Source organism: Nerophis lumbriciformis, linkage group LG23, assembly GCF_033978685.3.
Source record: "Nerophis lumbriciformis linkage group LG23, RoL_Nlum_v2.1, whole genome shotgun sequence".
Classification (NCBI taxonomy): domain Eukaryota; kingdom Metazoa; phylum Chordata; class Actinopteri; order Syngnathiformes; family Syngnathidae; genus Nerophis; species Nerophis lumbriciformis.
The window spans coordinates 31,400,576-31,428,529 of NC_084570.2; the positions used below are offsets into that span (position 1 = coordinate 31,400,576).

Sequence of the window (27,954 nt, forward strand, 5' to 3'; positions counted from 1 at the left end):
AAGAATGAAAATTATGATTAGATATTTGCATGAGGACGTGCTGGTGCAAATGTAAATGTTATTACACATGTAAATATTATTACAATGTAAATGTTTTTACAATGTAAATATTATTACAATGTAAATGTTATTACAATGTAAATGTTATTACAATGTAAATGTTATTACAAATGTAAATATTATTACAATATAAATATTATTACAATATAAATGTTATTACAAATGTAAATGTTATTACAAATGTAAATATTGTTACAAATGTAAGTGTTATTTTAAATGTAAATGTTATTACAAGTATAAATGTTATTACAAATGTAAATATTATTACAATGTAAATGTTATTACAAATGTAAATGTTATTACAAATGTAAATGTTCTTACAATGTAAATGTTATTACGAGTGTAAATGTTATTTTAAATATAAATGTTATTGTAAATGTAAATGTTATTACAATTGAGTGAACTTGAACTGACAAGGACGCATCCTAAAGTCCTCTGTGTGAAAGGGTGGAGCTGTCCACAAGGAGAGTGGTGCTGAAGGCACAGAAAGGGTAGGGCGTGGTTGCAGTGGACACGCTGGAGAGAGCTGGAGAAAGGAGAGGGTGGGGTGAGGACGTCAGAAGAGTGTGCGGCTATAAAAAGCTGCACGCTTGCTTCAGGACAGTCTCCAACCTCTTCTCTCCCCTCAGAGATCAGACCGAGATAGCAACCATGAGCCACTCTTCCATGCACGCTTCCACGTCCTACAGGCGTACCTTTGGCAGTCCACACCCCGTCTCCATGTCCTCCTACTCCAGCGGGTCCTCCCGTACGCCCGTCTCTGGGGGCCGCTACCTGCGCTCCATGTCCCCCATGGTGTCGTCCCGCTCCGCCGCCTACCACCAACAACGCTCCCGTCCCGCCGTCCAACCCCAGCGCCTCACCTACGACAAGGTGGACTTTACCATGGCCGAGGCCATCAACCAGGAGTTCCTCACCACCCGCAGCAACGAGAAGGCCGAGCTGCAGGAGCTCAACGACCGCTTTGCCAGTTTCATCGAGAAAGTGCGCTACCTGGAGCAGCAGAACGGCGCACTGACGCAGGAGCTGACCCTCTTCAAGGGCCAGCAGCAGCAAGGCCAGCCCAACCGCGCCTCCGAGATCTTCCAGGACGAGCTGAGGGAGATGCGGCGCCAGATGGACGCCATCGGCAAGGAGAGGGACCAGTACCAAGTGGAGCGGGACAACCTGGCGGAGGACCTGGCCCTGATGAAGCAGAGGTTGGTAGGAACATGAGACCAGAGCTTCCGTACATTGGCACTCAAATACGGTATATAGGCTTCTATTGACACTTACTATACTACTGTCCTGGTCTAGACTTTGGAGACACTTTTGCCTTCCATTGAAGGAGAACGTGTCTTGCAGCTTGTCTCCAACAGCGAAACACACAAATATACATACATACAGTCGATAGATGGATGGATGGATAGATGGATGATGAACAGATAGATGGATGGATGGATGATGAATGGATGGATGGATGGATGGATGGATGGATGGATGGATGGATGGATAGATGCTGTATAGGGTGTGGCCCAGCAGATTCTACAACAACTTTCTTGTTGCAGTACAAACAAAAAACTAAATAAATTTTTAAAAAAAAACGTTTTTCTATAGACACTTACTATACTACTGTACTGGTTTAGACTTTGGAGACACTTTTGCTTTCCGTTCAAGGAAAACACGTCTTGCAGCTTGTCTCCAACAGCTAAACACACAAATATACATATATACATACAGTCGATAGATAGCTAGATAGATAGATGGATGGATGGATGGATGGATGGATGGATGGATGGATGGATGGATGGATCGATAGATGCTGTATAGGGTGTGGCCCAGCAGACTGTACTGCGACTATCTTGTTGCAGTACAAACAAAAGACTAAATAAATAAATAAAAATTCTTCTACTGACACTTACTATACTACTGTACTGGTCTAGACTTTGGAGACACTTTTGCCTTCCATACAAGTTTTTTGGTTTCTTCCAAAAAACGTAACATCCTGGTGCAAATGATCATGAAATAATGTCCTTTAATACGTCACACGTTTCTTCCAAAACCCTTTCTGCTTGCTTTAAATGGGAAATTGTAGTGCCATCTGGTGGACGGATATAAGAATGACCAGTGAAGACCTGGCACGATTGCTGGATAATGGGGCGCACGAGTGCCAGCTGCTGATCTTTTTTTTTTAACAGGTTTTCATGCCTCCACAGAAATATATATTGTTTTTTAAGTATTGGAATTTGCTGACTTTTTGAGCATATTAGAGCCCTGTTGGTGGGAAATAGTCTTCACCAGAAAATGACTAAATTCAATGCCAAACAAGTTCAATCAATCAATCAGCCAATGTTTATTTATATAGCCCTAAATCACAAGTGTCTCAAAGGGCTGCACAAGCCACAACGACATCCTCGGTACAGAGCCCACATAAGGGCTAAAAAAGTGAATCCAAATGAGAACCAGCCAGGGCTCCTTCTCCCCAATCACTTCCTGGATTGAATGACTTGCATTTTCATCTCAGCGCAGCAAATCGTTATTTATGATTTATTATCCTGCGATGGCTCCCCGGGTGACTTGGCGCTTCCATGGCGTCACCATGACGTCCACACTGCTCACATCTTGATGAAAAAGGGGCGGGGTCAGCGGGGGCGCAGGGAGGAAATGGGTGCAGCAGGAAGAAAAAAAGACCAAATCAATGTGAGTCCGTGGCTCCATTAGGTGAGTTGTCCCGTTGCGTTAAATAAATGGTGCCATTAGGAGGAGAGGCCCACATGAATTAAAGATGAGGAACGTTAATCTATTTCATGTCCAGCATGACTTTGTCTGGACATGGCAGATGGAGGACGACATGTTGGCTCCATGAAGACATGAAGAAACTTTCCAGAGACGTCTCATCACGTACTTAAAATGATGTCATCTTTTACACTTTTTCTTCTGAATTCTCTTTTTTGTGGCAAGATGGTCAACCTTCTAGCAGGAGAAGATGACCTTCTTGAACTTCTGGAATTTTACATTTAATATCCTCACTAATTTATATTTAATATTCTCACTATTTTACATGTAGTATTCTTACTATTTTGCATTTAATAGTATCACTATTTTACATTTAGTATCCTCACTATTTTACATTTAATATCCTCACTAATTTACATTTAATATCCTCATTATTTTACATGTAATATTCTCACTATTTTGCATTTAATAGTATCACTATTTTACATTTAATATCCTCACTATTTTACATTTAATATCCTCACTAATTTACATTTAATATTATCACTATTTTACATTTAATATTCTCACTATTTTGCATTTTATATCCTCACTATTCTACATTTAGTATCCTTACTATTTTACATTTAATACCCTCACTATTTTACATTTAATATGCTCCTGGGGATAGGTTGATTGGCAACACTAAATTGGCCCTAGTGTGTGAATGTGAGTGTGAATGTTGTCTGTCTATCTGTGTTGGTCCTGCGATGGGGTGGCGACTTGTCCAGAGTGTACACCGCCTTCGGCCCGATTGTAGCTAAGATAGGCTACAGCGCCCCCCGCGACCCCGAAGGGAATAAGCGGTAGAAAATGGATGGACGGATGGATGGATGCTCACTATTTTACATTTGATATTCTCACTATTTTACATTTAATATCCTCACTATTTTACATTTAATATCCTCACTATTTTACATTTAATATCCTCACTATTTTATATTTAATATTCTCACTATTTTACATGTAGTATTCTTACTATTTTGCATTTAATAGTATCACTATTTTACATTTAGTACCCTCACTATTTTACATTTAATATCCTCACTAATTTACATTTAATATCCTCACTAATTTACATTTAATATTCTCACTATTTTGCATTTTATATCCTCACTATTCTACATTTAGTATCCTTACTATTTTACATTTAATACCCTCACTATTTTACATTTAATATGCTCCTGGGGATAGGTTGATTGGCAACACTAAATTGGCCCTAGTGTGGGAATGTGAGTGTGAATGTTGTCTGTCTATCTGTGTTGGTCCTGCGATGAGGTGGCGACTTGTCCAGAGTGTACACCGCCTTCCGCCCGATTGTAGCTAAGATAGGCTACAGCGCCCCCCGCGACCCCGAAGGGAATAAGCGGTAGAAAATGGATGGACGGATGGATGGATGCTCACTATTTTACATTTGATATTCTCACTATTTTACATTTAATATCCTCACTATTTTACATTTAATATCCTCACTATTTTACATTTAATATCCTCACTATTTTATATTTAATATTCTCACTATTTTACATGTAGTATTCTTACTATTTTGCATTTAATAGTATCACTATTTTACATTTAGTACCCTCACTATTTTACATTTAATATCCTCACTAATTTACATTTAATATCCTCACTATTTTACATTTAATATCCTCACTAATTTACATTTGATATTCTCACTATTTTACATTTAATATTCTCACTATTTTGCATTTTATATCCTCACTATTTTACATTTAGTATCCTTACTATTTTACATTTAATACCCTCACTATTTTACATTTAATATGCTCCTGGGGATAGGTTGATTGGCAACACTAAATTGGCCCTAGTGTGGGAATGTGAGTGTGAATGTTGTCTGTCTATCTGTGTTGGTCCTGCGATGAGGTGGCGACTTGTCCAGAGTGTACACCGCCTTCCGCCCGATTGTAGCTAAGATAGGCTACAGCGCCCCCGCGACCCCGAAGGGAATAAGCGGTAGAAAATGGATGGACGGATGGATGGATGCTCACTATTTTACATTTGATATTCTCACTATTTTACATTTAATATCCTCACTATTTTACATTTAATATCCTCACTATTTTACATTTAATATGCTCACTATTTTGCATTTAATATCCTCACTATTTTACATTTATAATACTCACTATTTTACATTTAATATTATTATTATTTTACATTTATTATCCTCACTATTTTACATTTAATATCCTCACTATTTTAAATTTAATGTCCTCACTATTTTACATTTTATATTCTCACTATTTTACATTTATAATACCCTCACTATTTTACATGTATAATACTCACTATTTTCCATTTAATATTCTCACTATTTTACATTTAATATCCTTACTATTTTACATTTAATATCTTCACTATTTTACATGTATAATACTCACTATTTTACATTTAATATTCTCACTATTTTACATGTATAATACTCACTATTTTACATGTAATATTCTCACTATTTTACATTTAATATCCTTACTATTTTACATTTAATATCTTTACTATTTTACATTTAATATCCTCACTATTTAAAATGTAATTTCCTCACTATTTTACATTTAATATCCTCACTATTTTACATTTATAATACTCACTATTTTACATTTAATATTCTCACTATTTTACATTTAATATTCTCACTATTTTACATTTAACTCCTCACTATTTTACATTTAATGTTGTCACAATTTTACATTTAATATTCTCACTATTTTACATTAAATATTCTCACTATTCTACATTTAATATTCTCACTATTTTACATTTAATATGACATGTGCCACCATCTTTATTGCACTTTTTCTTCTTAATGCTCTTTTTTCTGGCAAGACAGTCAACCTTCTAGCAGGAGAAGATGACCTTCTTGAAGTGCATTAGTGGAGAGGAGCAGCTGCTGGTCCCACTGGGCACACTTCCAAAACCTTTTACAGGACATTTAATCAACACATTGATTATTCTAAGAGCTTTTTCCCAGCTGATACCCTTTGTTTGGAAAGATTAGTGGTGCGCCTTTAAAAAAAAAGTGTGTGCGTGTGTGTGTGTGTGTGTGTGTGTGTGTGTGTGTGTGTGTGTGTGTGTGTGTGTGTGTGTGTGTGTGTGTGTGTGTGTGTGTGTGTGTGTGTGTTGGAAAACCATTGCATCTATAGAGAGCCAAATACTAGAGTCCGTGAACATTGCTCCAAAGTCAGGATTTTTTGTTGATTTAATGTGCATCCATCCATCCATCCATCCATCCATCCATCTTCTTCCGCTTATCCGAGGTCGGGTCGCGGGGGCAGCAGCCTAAGCAGGGAAGTCCAGACTTCCCTCTCCCCAGCCACTTCGTCCAGCTCCTCCCAGGGGATCCCGAGAAGTTCCCAGGCCAGCCGGGAGACATAGTCTTCCCTACGTGTTCTGGGTCTTCCCCGTGGCCTCCTACCGGTCGTACGTGCCCTAAACACCTCCAGAGGGAGGCGATCGGGTGGCATCCTGACCAGATGCCCGAACCACCTCATCTGGCTCCTCTCGATGTGGAGGAGCAGCGGCTTTACTTTGAGCTCTCCCTGGATGACAGAGCTTCTCACCCTATCTCTAAGGGAGAGCCCTGCCACCCGGCGTAGGAAACTCATTTCGGCCGCTTGTACCCGTGATCTTGTCCTTTCGGTCATAACGCAAAGCTCATGACCATAGGTGAGGATGGGAAAGTAGATGGACCGGTAAATTGAGAGCTTTGCCTTCCGGCTCAGCTCCTTCTTCACCACAACGGATCGATACAGCGTCCGCATTACTGAAGATGCCGCACCGATCCGCCTGTCGATCTCACGATCCACTCTTCCCTCACTCGTGAACAAGACTCCGAGGTACTTGAACTCCTCCACTTGGGGCAGGGTGTCCTCCCCAACCCGAAGATGGCATTCCACCCTTTTCCGGGCGAGAACCATGGACTCGGACTTGGAGGTGCTGATTCTCATCCCAGTCGCTTCACACTCGGCTGCGAACCGATCCAGCGAGAGCTGAAGATCCTGGCCAGATGAAGCCATCAGGACCACATCATCTGCAAAAAGCAGAGACCTAATCCTGCAGCCACCAAACCGGATCCCCTCAACGCCTTGACTGCGCCTAGAAATTCCGTCCATAAAAGTTATGAACAGAATCGGCGACAAAGGGCAGCCTTGGCGGAGTCCAACCCTCACTGGAAACGTGTCCGACTTACTGCCGGCAATGCGGACCATGCTCTGACACTGATCATACAGGGAGCGGACCGCCAAAATCAGACAGTCCGATACCCCATACTCTCTGATCACTCCCCACAGGACTTCCCGAGGGACACGGTCGAATGCCTTCTCCAAGTCCACAAAGCACATGTAGACTGGTTGGGCAAACTCCGATGCACCCTCAAGGACCCTGCCGAGAGTATAGAGCTGGTCCACAGTTCCACGACCAGGACGAAAACCACACTGTTTCTCCTGAATCCGAGGTTCGACTATCCGGCGTAGCCTCCTCTCCAGTACACCTGAATAGACCTTACCGGGAAGGCTGAGGAGTGTGATCCCACGATAGTTAGAACACACCCTCCGGTTCCCCTTCTTAAAGAGAGGAACCACCACCCCGGTCTGCCAATCCAGAGGTACCGCCCCCGATGTCCACGCGATGCTGCAGAGTCTTGTCAACCAAGACAGCCCCACAGCATCCAGAGCCTTAAGGAACTCCGGGCGGTTCTCATCCACCCCCGGGGCCTTGCCACCGAGGAGCTTTTTAACTACCTCAGCAACCTCAGCCCCAGAAATAGAAGAGCCCACCACAGATCCCCCAGGCACTGCTTCCTCATAGGAAGACGTGTTGGTGGGATTGAGGAGGTCTTCGAAGTATTCCCTCCACCGACCCACAACATCTGCAGTCGAGGTCAGCAGAACACCATCCTCATCATACACGGTGTTGATAGTGCACTGCTTCCCCTTCCTGAGGCGGCGGATGGTGGTCCAGAATCGCTTCGAAGCCGTCCGGAAGTCGTTTTCCATGGCTTCCCCGAACTCCTCCCATGTCCGAGTTTTTGCCTCCGCAACCGCTGAAGCCGCACACCGCTTGGCCTGTCGGTACCTTTCCGCTGCCTCAGGAGTCCTATGAGCCAAAAGAACCCGATAGGACTCCTTCTTCAGCTTGACGGCATCCCTCACCGCCGGTGTCTACCAACGGGTTCTAGGATTACCGCCACGACAGGCACCAACTACCTTGCGGCCACAGCTCCAATCAGCTGCCTCGACAATAGAGGCGCGGAACATGGTCCACTCGGACTCAATGTCCAGCACCTCCCTCGTGACATGTTCAAAGTTCTTCAGGAGGTGGGAATTGAAACTCTCTCTGACAGGAGACTCTGCCAGACATTCCCAGCAAACCCTCACAATGCGTTTGGGCCTGCCAGGTCTGTCCGACATCCTCCCCAAACAACCACGCCAACTCACCACCAGGTGGTGATCGGTAGAAAGCTCCGCCCCTCTCTTCACCCGAGTGTCCAAAACATGAGGCCGCAAATCCGATGACACAACTACAAAGTCGATCATGGAACTGCGGCCTAGGGTGTCCTGGTGCCAAGTGCACATATGGACACCCTTATGTTCGAACATGGTGTTCATTATGGACAATCTGTGACGGGCACAAAAGTCCAATAACAAAACACTACTCGGGTTCAGGTCCGGACGGCCATTCTTCCCAATCACGCCTCTCCAGGTTTCACTGTCGCTGCCAACATGAGCATTGAAGTCCCCTAGTAGAACGAGGGAATCACCCGGGGGAGCACTCTCAAGTACTCCCTCGAGTGAATCCAAAAAGGGTGGGTACTCTGAGCTGCGGTTTGGCGCGTAAGCGCAAACCACAGTCAGGACCCTTTCCCCCACCCGAAGGCGGAGGGAAGCTACCCTCTCGTCCACCGGGTTGAGCTCCAACGTGCAGGCTCTGAGCCGGGGGGCAACAAGAATTGCCACCCCAGCCCGTCGCCTCTCATTGCTGGCAACGCCAGAGTGGAAGAGAGTCCAGCCCCTCTCGAGAGAACTGGTTCCAGAGCCCTTGCTGTGCGTCGAAGTGAGTCCGACTATATCTAGCCGGAACTTCTCGACCTCGCGCACTAGCTCAGGCTCCTTCCCCCCCAGCGAGGTGACGTTCCACGTCCCAAGAGCTAGCTTCTGTAGCCGAGGATCGGACCGCCAAGTGCCCTGCCCTCGGCTGCCGCCCAGCTCACACTGCACCCGACCTCTATGGCCCCTGCTATGGGTGGTGAGCCCATTGGAGCGGGGACCCACGTTGCCTCTTCGGGCTGTGCCCGGCCGGGCCCCATGGGGACAGGCCCGGCCACCAGGCGCTCGCCATCGTGCCCCACCTCCGGGCTTGGCTCCAGAGGGGGGCCCCGGTGACCTGCGTCCGTGCGAGGGAAATCTGGGTCCTTTATTTTTATTCGTCATGGAGGTCTTCGAGCTGCTCTTTGTCTGATCCCTCACCTAGGACCAGTTTGTCTTGTGAGACCCTACCAGGGGGCATAAAGCCCCCGGACAACATAGCTCCTAGGATCATTGGGACACGCAAACTCCTCTACCACGGTAAGGTGGCAGCTCAGAGAGGAGATTTAATGTGCATACAAAAGTAAACATTGACAGGTGCAAAGGCAGCACTATATGATAAAACAAGACGGCAGCTAAAGAAGGACTTCCCTAGTCATCCCCGAAAAAACCCACCAGGTTGACTGATTTTACGACTTCCGGTGCTGACGTAAGACAACCCGCGTCCCATATGTGACCATAGGATGAACAAATACACTACAGTACTAACACTATAGTGGCCATTAACAGTTGGCTTCTACAGCTGGGTTGCCCAAAGTGCAGCACAGGGGCCATCTGTGGTCCGTGACTCGTTTGTCATCGGCCCTAAGCACATTACAAAAACAAAAATAGAGATCTCATTTGCACCCCTGGTGGTGAAATCTATCAAAATGAGGGTGGTCCCAAAATGCAGGGATTTTTCAAATTGACTGTGTGTCGGTTTTAAAAGTGCTCCCCCTCTGGTCAACATATGAAATAACAAGTGTGTGTAAAAATTGAAGTTAGCCCCCTTTGTCCAAAATTAATTAAAACAAATAAATAAATATGTATATAGAGACATACTGTAGTAACTTGAAGTAAATAATGAAGATTAAAAACCAATTACAAGCAAAGAATAAAAAATAAAAAATAACTAAAAGCTTCCCTTTTTTATATTTGCTTAGTTGTATATATTATTAATGTTTATTAGAAATCTTTATATACCTAGAAAGGGTGGTCCTAAAGAGGTAGGCATTTTTCGAAGGTCTCAAGAAGGTAACAAATACAAGAATGTGTGTGTGCGTGTGTGTGCGTGTGTGTGTGTGTGTGTGTGTGTGTGTGTGTGTGTGTGTGTGTGTGTGTGTGTGTGTGTGTGTGTGTGTGTGTGTGTTCTTGCATTTCTACCCTTCTTGAGACATCAACAAGGAAAAGTAGCTTCCATATGAGGAGGTGTGAACAAGTTAGGACATAAATCATGATCTCAATACGGAAAACCATTGCATCTAATAGAGAATGTCTACCCTGCCTTCCGCCCGAATGCAGCTGGGATAAGATCCAGCACCCCCGCGAACCCGAACGGGACAAGTAGTAGAAAATGGATGGATAGATGATTTGCACCCCTGGTGGTGAAATATATCAAAATTAGGGTGGTCCCAAAAAGCAGGGATTTTTCAAATTGACTGTGTGTGGGTTTTAAAAGGGTTCCCCCTCTGGTCAACATATGAAATAACAAGTGTGTGTAAAAATCTGAAGTGCTCCCCCTCTGGCCAACATATGTAATAACAAGTGTGTGTAAAACATTTAATTGCTCCCCCTTTGGCCAAAATTAACAAAAAAAAATTTTTTTTTAAATGTATATAGAGACATACTGTAATAACTTCAAGTAAATTATGAAGATTAAAAACCAAATGCAAACAACAAATTATTGTCTAAAAGCTTACCTTTTTTATTATTGCATAGTTTGTATATATTATTAATGTTTTAAGTACAAATCTTTATATATCTAGAAAGGGTGTTCCTAAAGAGGTAGGCATTTTTCGGAGGTCTCAAGAAGGTAATAAATACAAGAATGTGTGTGTGTGTGTCCTGCAGGCTGGACGAAGAAGCCCAGAAGAGGATGGATGCTGAGAATAACCTGGCTGTTTTCCGCAAGGTAAAAATTGGTTTTCTATTGAAAAAATTAACAATGTTTACGTTGTGAACAGCTTAGATGATTTTATAACATTTGTTGATGTGGTTCTACTTTGGTTTTAGCATTTAAAGCCAAACCACTAACGTCACAATTCCTCATTTGTTTATAAATACATAGATAAAATAAAAATATACTTCTATACTTCATTACATCCAGTAAATAAAGTAATCTTTCAATATCAGCAGTCAATCGGACAAAGGAATTTTAAATTAATGGTTTCCACTTTGTACTTCGCCTTTCGGTCGAATGCAGGCTACAGCACCCCCCCCCCCCCCCCCCCCCCCAACCCCCCCACTCCGAAAGGGACAAGCGGTAGAAAATTGATGGATGGTTTTCACTTCACTGCATGGTTTGAATGGGAAAATGTAGCACCATCTGGTGGACAAATGTAAAAGTGACATATTTAACACCAATTGTGCAAATATAAAAGATAGTGCGAGATTGAGCTAAAAATAAGTAAAAGCTCTAAAAAAAAATGTTTTAATGGTTTTATGGTTATTCTTTCGTATTTAGGAAAAAATTCATTCTTTTTTTTTTTTTTTTTTACAGCATTTTAACCAAATAAAGATTTTAAGGAATTATTTATGGTAAATTAACCCTTGAGTAGTCATTTAATATCTTCACTAATTTCTTCCAAAAACCGAAGCAAATATCTTTCAAATTGATATTGTTTCCACTTCGCTGCATGTTATGAATGGGAAAATGTAGCACCATCTGGTGGACGAATGTAAAAGTGACACATTTAACACCAATATTGCAAATATAAAAGATTGTTTTAGTTTACGCTAAGATAAATGAGGGCTCTAAAAAAGCATTTTTAATGGTTTTAATTGGTTATTCTTTTGTATTTAGGAACAAATATGTCATGTTTTGTGTGTAGCTTTGCCATTTTAGACCCTTTAAACAAAGAATTTAGGGAATATCTTATGGCAAATTTACCCTTGCATAGTCATTTAATATCCTTACTAATTTACATTTAATATCCTCACTATTTTACATTTAATATCCTTACTATTTTACATTTAATATCCTCACTAATTTACATTTAATATCCACACTATTTTACATTTAATATCCTCACTATTTTACATTTAATATCTTCACTATTTTACATTTAATATCCTCACTAATTTACATTTAATATCCTCACTATTTTACATTTAATATCCTTACTATTTTACATTCAATATCCTCACTAATTTACATTTAATATCCTCACTATTTTACATTTAATATCCTCACTAATTTCTTCCAAAAACTGAAGCAAACATCTTACAAATTAATATTGTTTTCTACTTTGCTGCATGCTTTGAATGGGAAAATGTAGCACCATCTGGTGGACAAATGTAAAAGTGACACATTCAACACCAACAGTGCAAATATAAAAGATTGTGTTAGTTTACGCTAAGATAAATGAGGGCTCTAAAAATGCAGTTTTAATGGTTTTAATTGGTTATTTTTCTTGTATTTAGGGACAAATATGTCATGGTTTGTGTGTAACCTTGCCATTTTAGACCCTTTTAACAAAGATTTTAGGGAATATCTTATGGCAAATTTACCCTTGCGTAGTCATTTAATATCCTCACTAATTTACATTTAATATCATCACTATTTTACATTTAATATCCGCAACTATAAAAGATTGTGTTAGTTTACGCCAAGATAAATGAGGCTCTAAAAAAGCACTTTTAATGGTTTTAATTGATTATTCTTTCGTATTTAGGAACAAATAGGTCATGTTTTGTGTGTAGCTTTGCCATTTTAGACCCTTTTAACAAAGATTTTAGGGAATATCTTATGACAAATTTACCCTTGCGTAGTCATTTATTATCCTCACTAATTTACATTTAATATCCTCACTATGTTACATTTAATGTCCTCACTATTTTACATTTAATTTCCTCACTATTTTACATTTAATATCCTCACTATTTTACATTTAATATCCTCACTATTTTACATTTAATGTCTTCACTATTTTACTTTTAATATCCTCACTATTTTACATTTAATATCCTCACTATTTTTCATTTAATATTCTCACTATTTTACATTTAATATCCTCACTAATTTATATTTAATATCCTCACTAATTTACATTTAATATCCTCACTATTTTACATTTAATATCCTCACTATTTTACATTTATTATTGTCACTATTTTTCATTTAATATCCTCACTATTTTACATTTAATATCCTCACTAATTTACATTTAATATCCTCACTAATTTACATTTAATATCCTCACTATTTTACATTTAATATCCTCACTATTTTACATTTATTATTGTCACTATCTTACATTTAATATCCTCACTAATTTACATGAATATCCTCACTATTTTACATTTAATATCCTCACTAATTTACATGTAATATCCTCACTATTTTACATGTAATATCCACACTATTTTACATTTGATATCCTCACTAATTTGCATTTAATATTCTCAATATTTTACATTTAATATCCTCACTAATTTCTTATAAAAACTGAAGCAAACATCTTAAAAATTAATATTGTTTTCCACTTTGCTGCATGCTTTGAATGAGAAAATTTAGCACCATCTGATGGACAAATGTAAAAATGACCTGTTAATAAATATTTGACTGTTGTATTGCTGCGACCACCAGGACGTGGACGACGCCACGTTATCCCGCCTGGAGCTGGAAAGGAAGATCGAGTCTCTGATGGACGAGATCGAGTTCCTCAAGAAGATGCACGACGAAGTATGTTCTTCACAGGTTTTGGTGAAAGTTTGTGGGTGGAAGATGAAAAACTAAGACATGCCGCCGATCCTTAGGAAATCCAGGATGTTCAAGTGAGTGTGCAGACGCAGCAGCTGAGCATGCAGGTGGACCACAGCTCCCGACCGGACCTCACTGGGGCTCTGAGGGACATCAGGGCCCAATATGAGACCATTGCCATGAAGAACATGCAAGAATCTGACGACTGGTACAAGTCCAAGGTTGGCAGCCCCACACTCCAAGACCGGGACTACAGACACACTCATTGTCTTCTTCACGTGTGAAGTTTGCAGATTTGACCGAGTCCGCAAAGCGCAACGGCGACGCCTTGAAACAGGCCAAGCAAGAAGCCAGTGAGTCCAGGAGGCAGATCCAGTCCCTCAACTGCGAGGTCGATGCCGTGAAGAACACGGTGAGCTCCACACCCCAAACCTATTTCTTTTGATTTGGCTTTTACCTGATATTCATTATTTTATTGAAGTCATTTGTAATTGATCCTATTAGTTATGCAATATTTTATTTAGTTCTATTTATTTATTATGTATTTATTGTATATTCATTTTATTTATTTTATTTACATCTAACATCCACTGTAATGATACCAAGTGCAAGAGCGTATCTCGTCGATACTACTATAATTACATCAATATTTTTTATCGTCTCAAAATCTTTTTTCCTTTTTTTAGACAGAAAAGAGAGATTAGACACATTTTGGCTTAAAAAGTAAAGATAAAGGTGAAGTTATAACACTGAAACACCCTCAGGAAGAGGTGCTTTAAGACATGGCTATCTAGCTAGCGGCTAACGTCCATCCGCAGTCTGCAGTGTTTTAGCTACTTCTAAATCACTAATCCTCGTCTCCATGGCGACAAATAAAGTACGTTTATTCCAAGTATTATTATCACTAGAGGACGAGGAATAGCTAAACATGCTTCACTACACACCGTAGGATACAATAGTTCACCGGCGTCACAATGTAAACAAATGCCATAGGTGGATCTACACCTGACATCTACTGTAATGATACCAAGTACAAGAGCGTATCTAGTCGATAGATGATTACATTGATATTTTTTTTAGCATCACAAAATCTTTTTTCCTTTATTTAAAATGTATGTTATGTTTATAAAGTCAGGAAATATGTCCCTGAACACTTGAGGACTTTGAATATGACCAATGTATGATCCTGTAACTACTTGGTATCGGATCGGTACCTAAATTTGGGGTATCATCCAAAACTAATGGAAAGTATCAAACAGAAGAATAAGTGATTATTACATTTTAACAGAAGTGTAGATAGAACATGTTAAAACAGAAAATAAGCAGATATTAACAGTAAATTAACAAATAATACATTTTTACAGTTTGTCCCTCACAATGTTGACAAAATAATAGAATATAAATGACACAATATGTGACTGCATACATCAGCAGACTAATTAGGAGTCTTTGTTTGTTTACTTACTACTAAAAGACAAGTTGTCTAGTATGTTCACTATTTTATTTAAGGACTAAATTGCCTTAATAAACATATGTTTAATGTACCCTAAGATGTTTTGTTAATATCTGTTTTTTATTTGTATTTATTTTTTTCTGTTAATCTTCATATGTCTTACTTATATTTTATCCTTCATCTCTACTCATGGTTCTTACTATTTTACAAGTTTTATTATTTTACTTTCCAACGTTCCTCAGATCTGCCTCAGGGGTTATCGGCCATGTTTGGGGGGCTCTTTTGTGTCAGTGTCCTGGTGGTCATGGTCTGATGACCCCCTGGTGCAGATGGCTCCTGTGATAGTGTTTACTCACCTGGCTCCTCTGTACTCAGACATGCATTAATTTGTCCATATAGTTGCATATGTGTGTGTGTTGTGTGTGTGTGTGTTTGTAAATAAATACAGTTTTTTAAAATAAAGTTTGATTGATTGATTCACCGTCTCCCACGTCTCCAGAACGAAGCTCTGCTCAGGCAGATGCGCGACATGGAGGACCAGTTCGCCAACGAGATCGGCAACTACCAGGACAACGTGGGGAGGCTGGAGGACGAGATCCGCCACCTGAAGGACGAGATGGCTCGCCACCTGCGGGAGTACCAGGACCTCCTCAACGTCAAGATGGCGCTGGACATCGAGATCGCCACCTATCGCAAACTGCTGGAAGGGGAGGAGAGCAGGCGAGGGACTTTTGTCTCCTTTTCAATAATATTTGATGAACATTTGTGTCTCCTTTCCAACAATATTTGTTTAACATTTGTGTCTCCTTTCCAACAATATTTGTTTAACATTTGTGTCTCCTTTCCAACAATATTTGTTTAACATTTGTGTCTCCTTTCCAACAATATTTGTTTAACATTTGTGTCTCCTTTCCAACAATATTTGGTTAATATTTGTGTCTCCTTTCCAACAATCTTTGTTTAGCATTTGTGTCTCCTTTCCAACAATATTTGTTTAACATTTGTGTCTCCTTTCCAACAATATTTGTTTAACATTTGTGTCTCCTTTCCAACAATATTTGTTTAACATTTGTGTCTCCTTTCCAACAATATTTGGTTAATATTTGTGTCTCCTTTCCAACAATCTTTGTTTAGCATTTGTGTCTCCTTTCCAACAATATTTGTTTAATATTTGTGTCTCCTTTCCAACAATCTTTGTTTAACATTTGTGTCTCCTTTCCAACAATATTTGTTTAACATTTGTGTCTCCTTTCCAACAATATTTGTTTAACATTTGTGTCTCCTTTCCAACAATCTTTGTTTAACATTTGTGTCTCCTTTCCAACAATATTTGTTTAACATTTGTGTCTCCTTTCCAACAATATTTGTTTAACATTTGTGTCTCCTTTCCAACAATATTTGTTTAACATTTGTGTCTCCTTTCCAACAACATTTGTTTAACATCTGTGTCTCCTTTCCAACAATCTTTGTTTAACATTTGTGTCTCCTTTCCAACAATATTTGTTTAACATTTGTGTCTCCTTTCCAACAACATTTGTTTAACATTTGTGTCTCCTTTCCAACAATATTTGTTTAACATTTGTGTCTCCTTTCCAACAATATTTGACTTTGTCTCACGTTTCCTGTTCAGGATCACCGTACCCATCCTCAATCTTGGAATGACAAACCACCTTGGTGGGCGTGGTGAGTTCTCCTTGTCATATCCTTCTATCTTCAGGGTTCATGGGACTGGAACACCAAACTCTGGGCCCCCATACAGTCCTGAAGGAACTTGGTATATAAGAAGTCATTATTGCATGGATGTAACTGAAACCAGCATTTTAAAACACTTGGGATTAACATATCTAGAACACATCTAGATTAACCTTTTTTTGGTTTTGTTTAGGTTTTTGAGTTTACAAAAATGTGCCAACAAATTCAATACAAACAATAACTTAAATAGATATAACCTGTCGTTATTCTCTTGAATACCATCATGAATCTGTACAGTTTTCCTTTACTTCAGAGTGTAAGTAAAGATTCTCTGACTCTAGGGTTGTACGGTATACCGGTACTAGTATAGTATCACGGTACTAATGAATCAAAAACGGTACTATACTCTGTTTGAAAAGTACCGGTTCCCAATTATTATTATTATTTTTAACGGGCATGACAGTGTGTCGTCACATCATGACATTGCTGGTTTTACGAGCAGAGGAGCATGTTCGGCAACGCACACACACAGAGTACTTACAAGCAGACACAGTGTGTAGACAGAAAAGGGAGAATGAACGCATTTTGGCCTAAATGGTAAAGATAAAGGTGAAGTTATAACACTGAAACACCCTCAGGAAGAGGTGCTTTAAGACATGGCTAGCTAGCTAGCAGCTAACATCCATCCGCAGTCGGCAGTGTTTTAGCTACTTCTAAATCACTAATCCTGGCCTCCATGGCGGCAAAAAAAGTAAGTTTCTTACAAGTATCATTATCACTGGAGGACGAGGAATAGCTAAACATGCTTCACTACACACCGTAGGAGGATACAATAGCTCACCGGCGTCATTCCTGAATGTAAACAAATGCCATGGGTGGATCTACACCTGGTATCTACTGTAATGATACCAAGTACAAGAGCGTATCTAGTCGATACTACTATGATTACATCGATATTTTTTTAGCATCACAAACATTTATTTCGTTTTTTTAATTTCATATGATGTTTATACTCCTCTCTGAGCTGCCACCTTACCGTGGTAGAGGAGTTTGCGTGTCCCAATGATCCTAGGAGCTATGTTGTCCGGGGGCTTTATGCCCCCTGGTAGGGTCTCCCAAGACAAACTGGTCCTTGGTGAGGGATCAGACAAAGAGCAGCTCGAAGACCTCCATGAAGATTAAAAATAAAGGACCCAGATTTCCCTCGCCCGGACGCGGGTCACCGGGGCCCCTCTCCGGAGCCAGGCCCGGAGGCGGGGCACAATGGCGAGCGCCTGGTGGCCGGGCCTGTCCCCATGGGGCCCGGCCGGGCACAGCCCGAAGAGGCAACATGGGTCCCGCCTCCAATGGGCTCACCAGCCATAGCAGGGGCCATACTCGGCTGCCGCCCAGTGTGAGCTGGGCGGCAGCCGAGGGCAGGGCTACAGAAGCTAGCTCTTGGGACGTGGAACGTCACCTCGCTGGGGGGGAAGGAGCCTGAGTTAGTGCGCGAGGTCGAGAAGTTCCGGCTAGATATAGTCGGACTCACTTCGACGCACAGCAAGGGCTCTGGAACCAGTTCTCTCGAGAGGGGCTGGACTCTCTTCCACTCTGGCGTTGCCGGCAATGAGAGGCGACGGGCTGGGGTGGCAATTCTTGTTGCCCCCCGGCTCAGAGCCTGCACGTTGGAGTTCAACCCGGTGGACGAGAGGGTAGCTTCCCTCCGCCTTCGGGTGGGGGGCACGGGTCCTGACTGTGGTTTGCGCTTACGCGCCAAACGGCAGCTCAGAGTACCCACCCTTTTTGGATTCGCTCGAGGGAGTACTTGAGAGTGCTCCCCCGGGTGATTCCCTCGTTCTACTGGGGGACTTCAGTGCTCATGTTGGCAGCGACAGTGAAACCTGGAGAGGCGTGATTGGGAAGAATGGCCGCCCGGATCTGAACCCGAGTGGTGTTTTGTTATTGGACTTTTGTGCCCGTCACAGATTGTCCATAATGAACACCATGTTCAAACATAAGGGTGTCCATATGTGCACTTGGCACCAGGACACCCTAGGCTGCAGTTCCATGATCGACTTTGTAGTTGTGTCATCGGATTTGCGGCTTCATGTTTTGGACACTCGGGTGAAGAGAGGGGCGGAGCTTTCCTGGTGGTGAGTTGGCTACGATGGTGGGGGAGGATGTCGGACAGACCTGGCAGGCCCAAACGCATTGTGAGGGTTTGCTGGGAACGTCTGGCAGAGTCTCCTGTCAGAGAGAGTTTCAATTCCCACCTCCGGAAGAACTTTGAACATGTCACGAGGGAGGCGCTGGACATTGAGTCCGAGTGGACCATGTTCCGCGCCTCTATTGTCGAGGCAGCTGATTGGAGCTGTGGCCGCAAGGTAGTTGGTGCCTGTCGTGGCGGTAATCCTAGAACCCGTTGGTGGACACCGGCGGTGAAGAATGCCGTCAAGCTGAAGAAGGAGTCCTATTGGGTTCTTTTGGCTCATAGGACTCCTGAGGCAGCGGACAGGTACCGACAGGCCAAGCAGTGTGCGGCTTCAGCGGTTGCGGAGGCAAAAACTCGGATATGGGAGGAGTTCGGGGAAGCCATGGAAAACGACTTCCGGACGGCTTCGAAGCGATTCTGGACCACCATCCGCCGCCTCAGGAAGGGGAAGCAGTGCACTATCAACACCGTGTATGGTGAGGATGGTGTTCTGCTGACCTCGACTGCGGATGTTGTGGATCGGTGGAGGGAATACTTCGAAGACCTCCTCAATCCCACCAACACGTCTTCCTATGAGGAAGCAGTGCCTGGGGGATCTGTGGTGGGCTCTTCTATTTCTGGGGCTGAGGTTGCTGAGGTAGTTAAAAAGCTCCTTGGTGGCAAGGCCCCGGGGGTGGATGAGATCCGCCCGGAGTTCCTTAAGGCTCTGGATGCTGTGGGGCTGTCTTGGTTGACAAGACTCTGCAGCATCGTGTGGACATCGGGGGCGGTACCTCTGGATTGGCAGACCGGGGTGGTGGTTCCTCTCTTTAAGAAGGGGAACCGGAGGGTGTGTTCTAACTATCGTGGGATCACACCCCTCAGCCTTCCCGGTAGGGTCTATTCGGGTGTACTGGAGAGGAGGCTACGCCGGATAGTCGAACCTCGGATTCAGGAGGAACAGTGTGGTTTTCGTCCTGGTCGTGGAACTGTGGACCAGCTCTATACTCTCGGCAGGGTCCTTGAGGGTGCATGGGAGTTTGCCCAACCAGTCTACATGTGCTTTGTGGACTTGGAGAAGGCATTTGACTGTGTCCCTCGGGAAGTCCTGTGGGGAGTGCTCAGAGAGTATGGGGTATCGGACTGTCTGATTTTGGCGATCCGCTCCCTGTATGATCAGTGTCAGAGCTTGGTCCGCATTGCCGGCAGTAAGTCGGACACGTTTCCAGTGAGGGTTGGACTCCGCCAAGGCTGCCCTTTGTCACCGATTCTGTTCATAACTTTTATGGACAGAATTTCTAGGCGCAGTCAAGGCGTTGAGGGGATCCGGTTTGGTGGCTGCAGGATTAGGTCTCTGCTTTTTGCAGATGATGTGGTCCTGATGGCTTTATCTGGCCAGGATCTTCAGCTCTCGCTGGATCGGTTCGCAGCAGAGTGTGAAGCGACTGGGATGAGAATCAGCACCTCCAAGTCCGAGTCCATGGTTCTCGCCCGGAAAAGGGTGGAGTGCCATCTCCGGGTTGAGGAGGAGACCCTGCCCCAAGTGGAGGAGTTCAAGTACCTCGGAGTCTTGTTCACGAGTGAGGGAAGAGTGGATCGTGAGATCGACAGGCGGATCGGTGCGGCATCTTCAGTAATGCGGACGCTGTATCGATCCGTTGTGGTGAAGAAGGAGCTGAGCCGGAAGGCAAAGCTCTCAATTTACCGGTCGATCTACGTTCCCATCCTCACCTATGGTCATGAGCTTTGGGTTATGATCGAAAGGACAAGATCACGGGTACAAGCGGCCGAAATGAGTTTCCTCCGCCGGGTGGCAGGGCTCTCCCTTAGAGATAGGGTGAGAAGCTCTGTCATCCGCGGGGAGCTCAAAGTAAAGCCGCTGCTCCTCCACATCGAGAGGAGCCAGATGAGGTGGTTCGGGCATCTGGTCAGGATGCCACCCGATCGCCTCCCTCGGGAGGTGTTTAGGGCACGTCCGACCGGTAGGAGGCCCCGGGGAAGACCCAGGACACGTTGGGAAGACTATGTCTCCCGGCTGGCCTGGGAACGCCTGGGGATCCCCCGGGAAGAGCTGGACGAAGTGGCTGGGGAGAGGGAAGTCTGGGCGTCCCTGCTTAGGCTGCTGCCCCCGCGACCCGACCTTGGATAAGCGGAAGAAGATGGATGGATGGATGGATGATGTTTATGAAGTCAGTATATACGTCCCTGGACACATGAGGACTTGGAATATGACCAATGTATGATCCTGTAACTACTTGGTATCGGATCGATACCTAAATTTGTGGTATCATCCAAAACTAATGTAGAGTATCAAACAAGAGAAGAATAAGTGATTATTACATTTGAACAGAAGACATAAAATAAGCAAATATTAACAGTAAATGAACAAGTAGATTAATATTCCATTTTTACAGTTTGTCCCTCATAATATTGACAAAATAATAGGTAGATAAATGACACAATATGTTACTGCATACGTCAGCAGACTAATTAGGAGTCTTTGTTTGTTTACTTACTACTAAAAGACAAGTTGTCTAGTATGTTCACTATTTTATTTAAGGACTAAATTGCAATAATAAACATATGTTTAATGCACCCTAAGATTTTTTGTTAAAATAAAGCCAATAATGAAATTTTTTGTGCTCCCCTTTATTTAGAAAAGTATCGAAATACATTTTGGTACCGGTATCAAAATATTGGTATCAGGACAACCTTAATATAATGTCAAAAAAAAAAACGTAAAAGTCATGCATGTCACACATTGTTTACAGTGAAGTCATCAATAGAACTGGCTCAGCACTTTGCTGCCGACAAAATTGGTCGTGCTGCTGTAGTTTTAAAATGTGAATTAATTACTTATTATTGTATGAAAGTGTCTCTCTCCAGGCTGTAAATTGAGCATTTATTATTATTATTATTTACAAGAGTATAATGTTGGAGCCTAACCCTTTCAAATCAATGTGGTGTGTTCAGATTATGAACCCATGCCAGTCAGCGGCAGCAAGAGGACCGTTGTGATAAAGACTGTTGAGACCAGAGATGGAGAGGTATGCTTTTTCTTCAATAAATATACAAAACCCAAAAGCAGTGAAGTTGTCACGTTGTGTAAATTGTAAATAAAAACAGAATACAATGATTTGCAAATCCTTTTCAACTTATATTCAATTGAATAGACTGCAAAAACAAGATATTTAACGTTCGAACCGGAATGTTTTAAAAAAATGTTGCAAATATTAGCTCATTTGGAATTTGATGCCTGCAACATGCTTCAAAAAAGCTGGCACAAGTGACAAAAAAGACTGATAAAGTTGAGGAATGCTTATCAAAGGCTTATTTGGAAGATCCCACAGGTGAACAGGCTAATTGGGAACAGGTGGGTGCCATGATTGGGTATAAAAGCAGCTTCCATGAAATGCTCAGTCACTCACAAACAAGGTTGGGGCGAGGGTCACCACTTTAACAACAAATGCGTGAGCAAATTGTCCAACAGTCAAAGAACAACATTTCTCAACCAGCTATTGCAAGGAATTTAGGGATTTCACCATCTACGGTCCGTAATATCATCAAAAGGTTCAGAGAATCTGGAGAAATCACTGCACGTAAGCGATTATATTACGGACCTTCGATCCCTCAGGCGGTACTGCATCAAAAACAGACATCATTGTGTAAAGGATATCACCACATGGGCTCAGGAACACTTCAGAAAACCACTGTCAGTAAATACAGTTCGTCGCGACATCTGTAAGTGCAAGTTAAAACTCTATGCAAAGCCAAAGCCATTTATCAACAACACCCAGAAACGCCGCTGGCTTCGCTGGGCTCGAGCTCATCTAAAATGGACTGATACAATGTGGAAAAGTATTCTGTGGTCTGACGAGTCCACATTTCAAATTGTTTTTGGAAACTGTGGATGTCGTGTCCTCCGGAACAAAGAGGAAAAGAACCATCTGGACTGTTTTAGGCGCAAAGTTCAAAAGCCAGCATCTGTGATGGTATGGGGGTGTGTTAGTGCTCAAGGCATGGGTGACTTACACATCTGTGAAGGCACCATTAATGCTGAAAGATACATACAGGTTTTGGAGCAACATATGTTGCCATCCAAGCAACGTTATCATAGGGCTCTCCCTTAGAGATAGGGTGAGAAGCTCTGTCATCCGCGGGGAGCTCAAAGTAAAGCCGCTGCTCCTCCACATCGAGAGGAGCCAGATGAGGTGGTTCGGGCATCTGGTCAGGATGCCACCCGATCGCCTCCCTCGGGAGGTGTTTAGGGCACGTCCGACCGGTAGGAGGCTGTCTTGCTTATTTTAGCAAGACAGTGCCAAGCCTTGTGTTACAACAGCGTGGCTTCAGAGTAAAAAAGTGCGGGTACTAGACTGGCCTGCCTGTAGTCCAGACCTGTCTCCCATTGAAAATGTGTGGCGCATTATGAAGCCTAAAATACCACAACGGACTGTTGAACAACTTAAGCTGTACATCAAGCAAGAATGGGAAAGAATTCCACTTCAAAAATGTGTCTCCTCAGTTCTCAAACGTTTAGTGAGTGTTGTTAAAAGGAAAGGCCATGTAACAGTGGTAAAAAAAAACTTTTTTGCAATGTGTTGCTGCCTATAAATTTAAAGTTAATGATTATTTGCACAAAAAAAAATTAAGTTTCTGTCAATACTTGATCTTGGGAGTTTGCTTTTCCGGGATGCAACGGAAAGTTGGCACGGGCGAGACGGGAATTAAGGTACATTTTTTTATTGAAACACTAGAACTAACTATAAATACAAAAAAAGGATCAAACAAAAAGCGCGCACAGTGGCGGAGAATAAACTATGAACAATTAAACAAAAACATTAACTGTGGCTTGATAAACAAAAACTTACTTGGCATGGAACCGGCATGAAAAAAGAGTTAGAGGCATGAACAGAGCATAAATGTGTTGTGAGGTCGTCAGAAAGAACAACAGAAAATGAATGAACTTAAATACTATGGACATGATTAGTGAAAGCAGGTGCGTGACTCAAAACGTGAAACAGGTGCGTGACGTGACAGGTGAAAACTAATGGTTGCTATGGTGACCAGACAAGGGAGTGAAAAGACAGAAACTAAACAAAACATGACTTAAAACAAAACATGATAATACAGACATGACAGAGCCCCTCCCTTAAGGACAGATACCAGATGTCCAAGAAAAAAAATTAACAAGAGTCATGGGAGGGCGGGAGGGGGACATGGCGGTGGGTCGCCAGCCCAAGTGGCCCCGAATCCATCGAGGCATAGTCATGTGGCGGCGGCGAGTGGAACGCCGCTGCAGCAGGCGAGGCGGACGCCCAGGGATTGGCCACATTCGTGGCCGACTGGGAGGTGGGCGCACTTGGCGTGGCGGACGACCAGGTAGCGGCCATATCCGTGGCCGATGAGGAGACAGGCGCGTCGTCAACTTGGCAGGCGTGGCAGCTCGGCGTGGCAAGTCAGGCGGCGAAGCTCGGCGTGGCGCGTCCGGCGGCGAAGCTCGGCGTGGGTCTTGGTCTTGGTCTAGGCGTGGGTCTTGGTCTAGGTCTTGGCATGGCGGGTCTTGGTCTTGGCATGGCGGGTCTTGGTCTTGGCATGGCGGGTCTTGGTCTTGGCATGGCGGGTCTTGATCTTGGTCTTGGTGTGGGTCTTTGTCTTGGTGTGGGTCTTTGTCTTGGTCTTGGTGTGGGTCTTTGTCTTGGTCTTGGTGTGGGTCTTTGTCTTGGTCTTGGTGTGGGTCTTTGTCTTGGTGTGGGTCTTTGTCTTGGTCTTGGTGTGGGTCTTTGTCTTGGTCTTGGTGTGGCGGGTCTTGGCATGGCGGGTCTTGGCATGGCGGGTCTTGGCGTCGTTGAGCTGGTACCGGAGCTTGGCGTCGTGGAGCTGGTACCGGAGCTTGGCGTCGTGGAGCTGGTACCGGAGCTTGGCGTCGTGGAGCTGGTACCGGAGCTTGGCGTCGTGGAGCTGGTTCCGGAGCTTGGCGTCGTGGAGCTGGTACCGGAGCTTGACGTCGTGGAGCTGGTACCGGAGCTTGGCGTTGTGGAGCTGGTACCGGAGCTTGGCGTCGTGGCGCTGGTACCGGAGCTTGGCGAGGAACTTGGCGTGGTGGAGCTGGTGCTAGCCTTGGTGCGGCGACAGGTGCTAGCCTTGGTGCAGGTGGAGGTGGCCTAGCTGGGGGTTGCGGCTTGGCAGGTCGGAAGACTGGTGAGGGCGGTCGTGCTGGAGGCTGTGGCTTGACGGGTCGGTAGACTGGTGAGGGCGGTCGTGCTGGAGGCTGTGGCTTGACAGGTCGGTAGACTGGTGGTGGCGGCCGTGAGGGAGGCTGTGGCTTGGCATGGTGATGCCGAGCCACCCCACCAACACAGCTCCTGACCCCAGCCCCCCCCTCAAGGGGCGGATACCAGACGCGCTCCCTGCGGTCTGGAACTCTCTGTAGGGGTGGGCGGAGGAGGGCAGAAACTTCCCCATTAAATTGTCCAAATTGTCTTTCTTGTACCTGGGATTGAGTGGGTGAAAAAAAAATTTTTTGTGTCTTGGGTGTGGCTTGAGTCCTGGGGAGCGGGGAATCAAAAGAAAAATAATTCAGAAAAAAAAAATCCTGGTTTTTGACGTCATCAGGGCGAAGCCGGGCTGGCTGCTGCTTGCTTCTGCCCGGAGGGGGAGGGGCATGTGGGAGCGGCGTGTCCTGCAGGCTCGCGGAAGTTCTTCCTGACGTCCTTCATCTTTGGCGGCGCTTCCGTGGCTGAGGTGACGCTGTGTCGTCCTGGGACCAAATGAAGCCTCTATACTCCATGGAGGAGTAGCGCCGCGTTTCCTCCTCCATCGCGCACAGGACCGCCCAAGAAGCCTCGTCGAAAATGTCCAACTCAGGTGCGGAAAAGCGGGTCTGCTGACGACCTACTGTCAATACTTGATCTTGGGAGTTTGCTTTTCCGGGATGCAACGGAAAGTTGGCACGGGCGAGACGGGAATTAAGGTACATTTTTTTATTGAAACACTAGAACTAACTATAAATACAAAAAAAAGGATCAAACAAAAAGCGCGCACAGTGGCGGAGAATAAACTATGAACAATTAAACAAAAACATTAACTGTGGCTTGATAAACAAAAACTTACTTGGCATGGAACCGGCATGAAAAAAGAGTTAGAGGCATGAACAGAGCATAAATGTGTTGTGAGGTCGTCAGAAAGAACAACAGAAAATGAATGAACTTAAATACTATGGACATGATTAGTGAAAGCAGGTGCGTGACTCAAAACGTGAAACAGGTGCGTGACGTGACAGGTGAAAACTAATGGTTGCTATGGTGACCAGACAAGGGAGTGAAAAGACAGAAACTAAACAAAACATGACTTAAAACAAAACATGTTAATACAGACATGACAGTTTCTCAGTGTGAACATTAAATATCTTGTCTTTGCAGTCTATTCGATTGAACATAAGTTGAAAAGGATTTGCAAATCATTGTATTCTGTTTTTATTTACCATTTACACAACGTGACAACTTCACTGCTTTTTTATTTTCAGTGGAAATATTAACATCCTTGTTTAATCAGGTGGTGAAGGAATCCAAGACGGAGAAGGAGAGAGACTCAGGTCACTCCGACAAAGACGACAAGGACAACTGAGAAGAAGAAGAATGTGACCACCAAAAAACAAGCATATGAAAAAAATAATAATAATCCTTCTGTGTTTCATTGCCAGGCAAACAGTAACTGAAGGCAGGTCAATCAGTACATTTAGACAGTGGGTCACCTTGGTGCTAGGGAAGCTGCTCCTAAACACATCATCCCTGGGACTACAATTCCATCAACATACCAGTTGAGGCCTTTATTTGCCGTGCAATCCCGTGGAGCTCTTTGATGGCCACATGTTTGTAGCTTGCTATGTGCTTGAAGAGCAATAATGGCTTTACCTCCATTTAAAAATAAAGATGAAAACATCCCTTTCCCAGGCTTTGCCTAGTCCGCCCCAACCAACCATATCACAACAAAATAGAAAAAAAAAATTGTTAAACTCGAGAAAATGTTGAGAAACTTGAATTATTGAGCATCAAATGGCTGTTTGTATTTGCCTCATTAAGGATTGATCATGTACTGTAGGTGCAAATAAACTTGAAGCAAGTCTAGAGTGTCAGTCCTCATTGCTCCTGATGAACTCACAAGACATACTAACTTCAACACTTTGCAGATTGTTTCTATATACATACAGTATACACTAGCGTTGTCCCCATACCAATATTTTGGTACCGGTCCCGGTACCAAAATGTATTTCGATACTTTTCGATACTTTTCTAAATAAAGGGGACCGCAAAAAAATTCATTATTGGCTTTATTTTAACAAAAAATATTAGGGTACATTAAACATATGTTTATTATTGCAATTTAGTCCTTAAATAAAATAGTGAACATACTAGACAACTTGTCTTTTAGTAGTAAGTAAACTAACAAAGGCTCCTAATAAGTCTGCTGACGAATGCAGTAACATATTGTGTCATTTATATTCTATTATTTTGTCAACATTATGAAGGACAAACTGTAAAAATGGATTATTATTCTATTTGTTCATTTACTGTTAATATCTGCTTATTTTCTGTTTTAACATGTTCTATCTACACTTATGTTAAATTGTAATAATCACTTATTCTGATACTTGCCAACCTTGAGACCTCAGAATTCGGGAGATGGGGGCAGGGGGCGTGGTTGGTGGGGTGGGGTGGGAGGGGGTGAAGGGGGGAGGAGTATATTTATAGCTAGAATTCACTGAAATTAAAGTATTTCTTATATATATATATATTAGGGCTGCAACTAATGATTAATTTGATAA

General features: G+C 43.1%; 1 protein-coding gene across 1 annotated transcript; it reads left to right on the forward strand.

The window, feature by feature from the left end:
* The first annotated feature begins 677 nt into the window (after positions 1-677).
* prph (peripherin) lies at positions 678-27,241 on the forward strand. The gene is made up of 9 exons (XM_061984761.2): positions 678-1,259; positions 10,968-11,028; positions 13,705-13,800; positions 13,875-14,039; positions 14,105-14,230; positions 15,771-15,991; positions 16,902-16,954; positions 22,107-22,180; positions 26,685-27,241. Exons 1-9 carry the CDS (start codon positions 712-714, stop codon positions 26,754-26,756), a joined length of 1,416 nt encoding a protein of 471 aa, XP_061840745.1. The 5' UTR covers positions 678-711; the 3' UTR covers positions 26,757-27,241.
* Positions 27,242-27,954: the final 713 nt, after the last annotated feature.

Bases quoted from the DNA above. Each gene is read 5' to 3' on its own strand.
- prph (XM_061984761.2), top strand. From the start codon at position 712: ATGAGCCACTCTTCCATGCACGCTTCCACGTCCTACAGGCGTACCTTT. The intron at 1,260-10,967 runs GTTGGTAGGAAC...TGTGTCCTGCAG, and splicing joins CTGGCCCTGATGAAGCAGAG to GCTGGACGAAGAAGCCCAGA. The intron at 16,955-22,106 runs GTGAGTTCTCCT...TGGTGTGTTCAG, and splicing joins AAACCACCTTGGTGGGCGTG to ATTATGAACCCATGCCAGTC.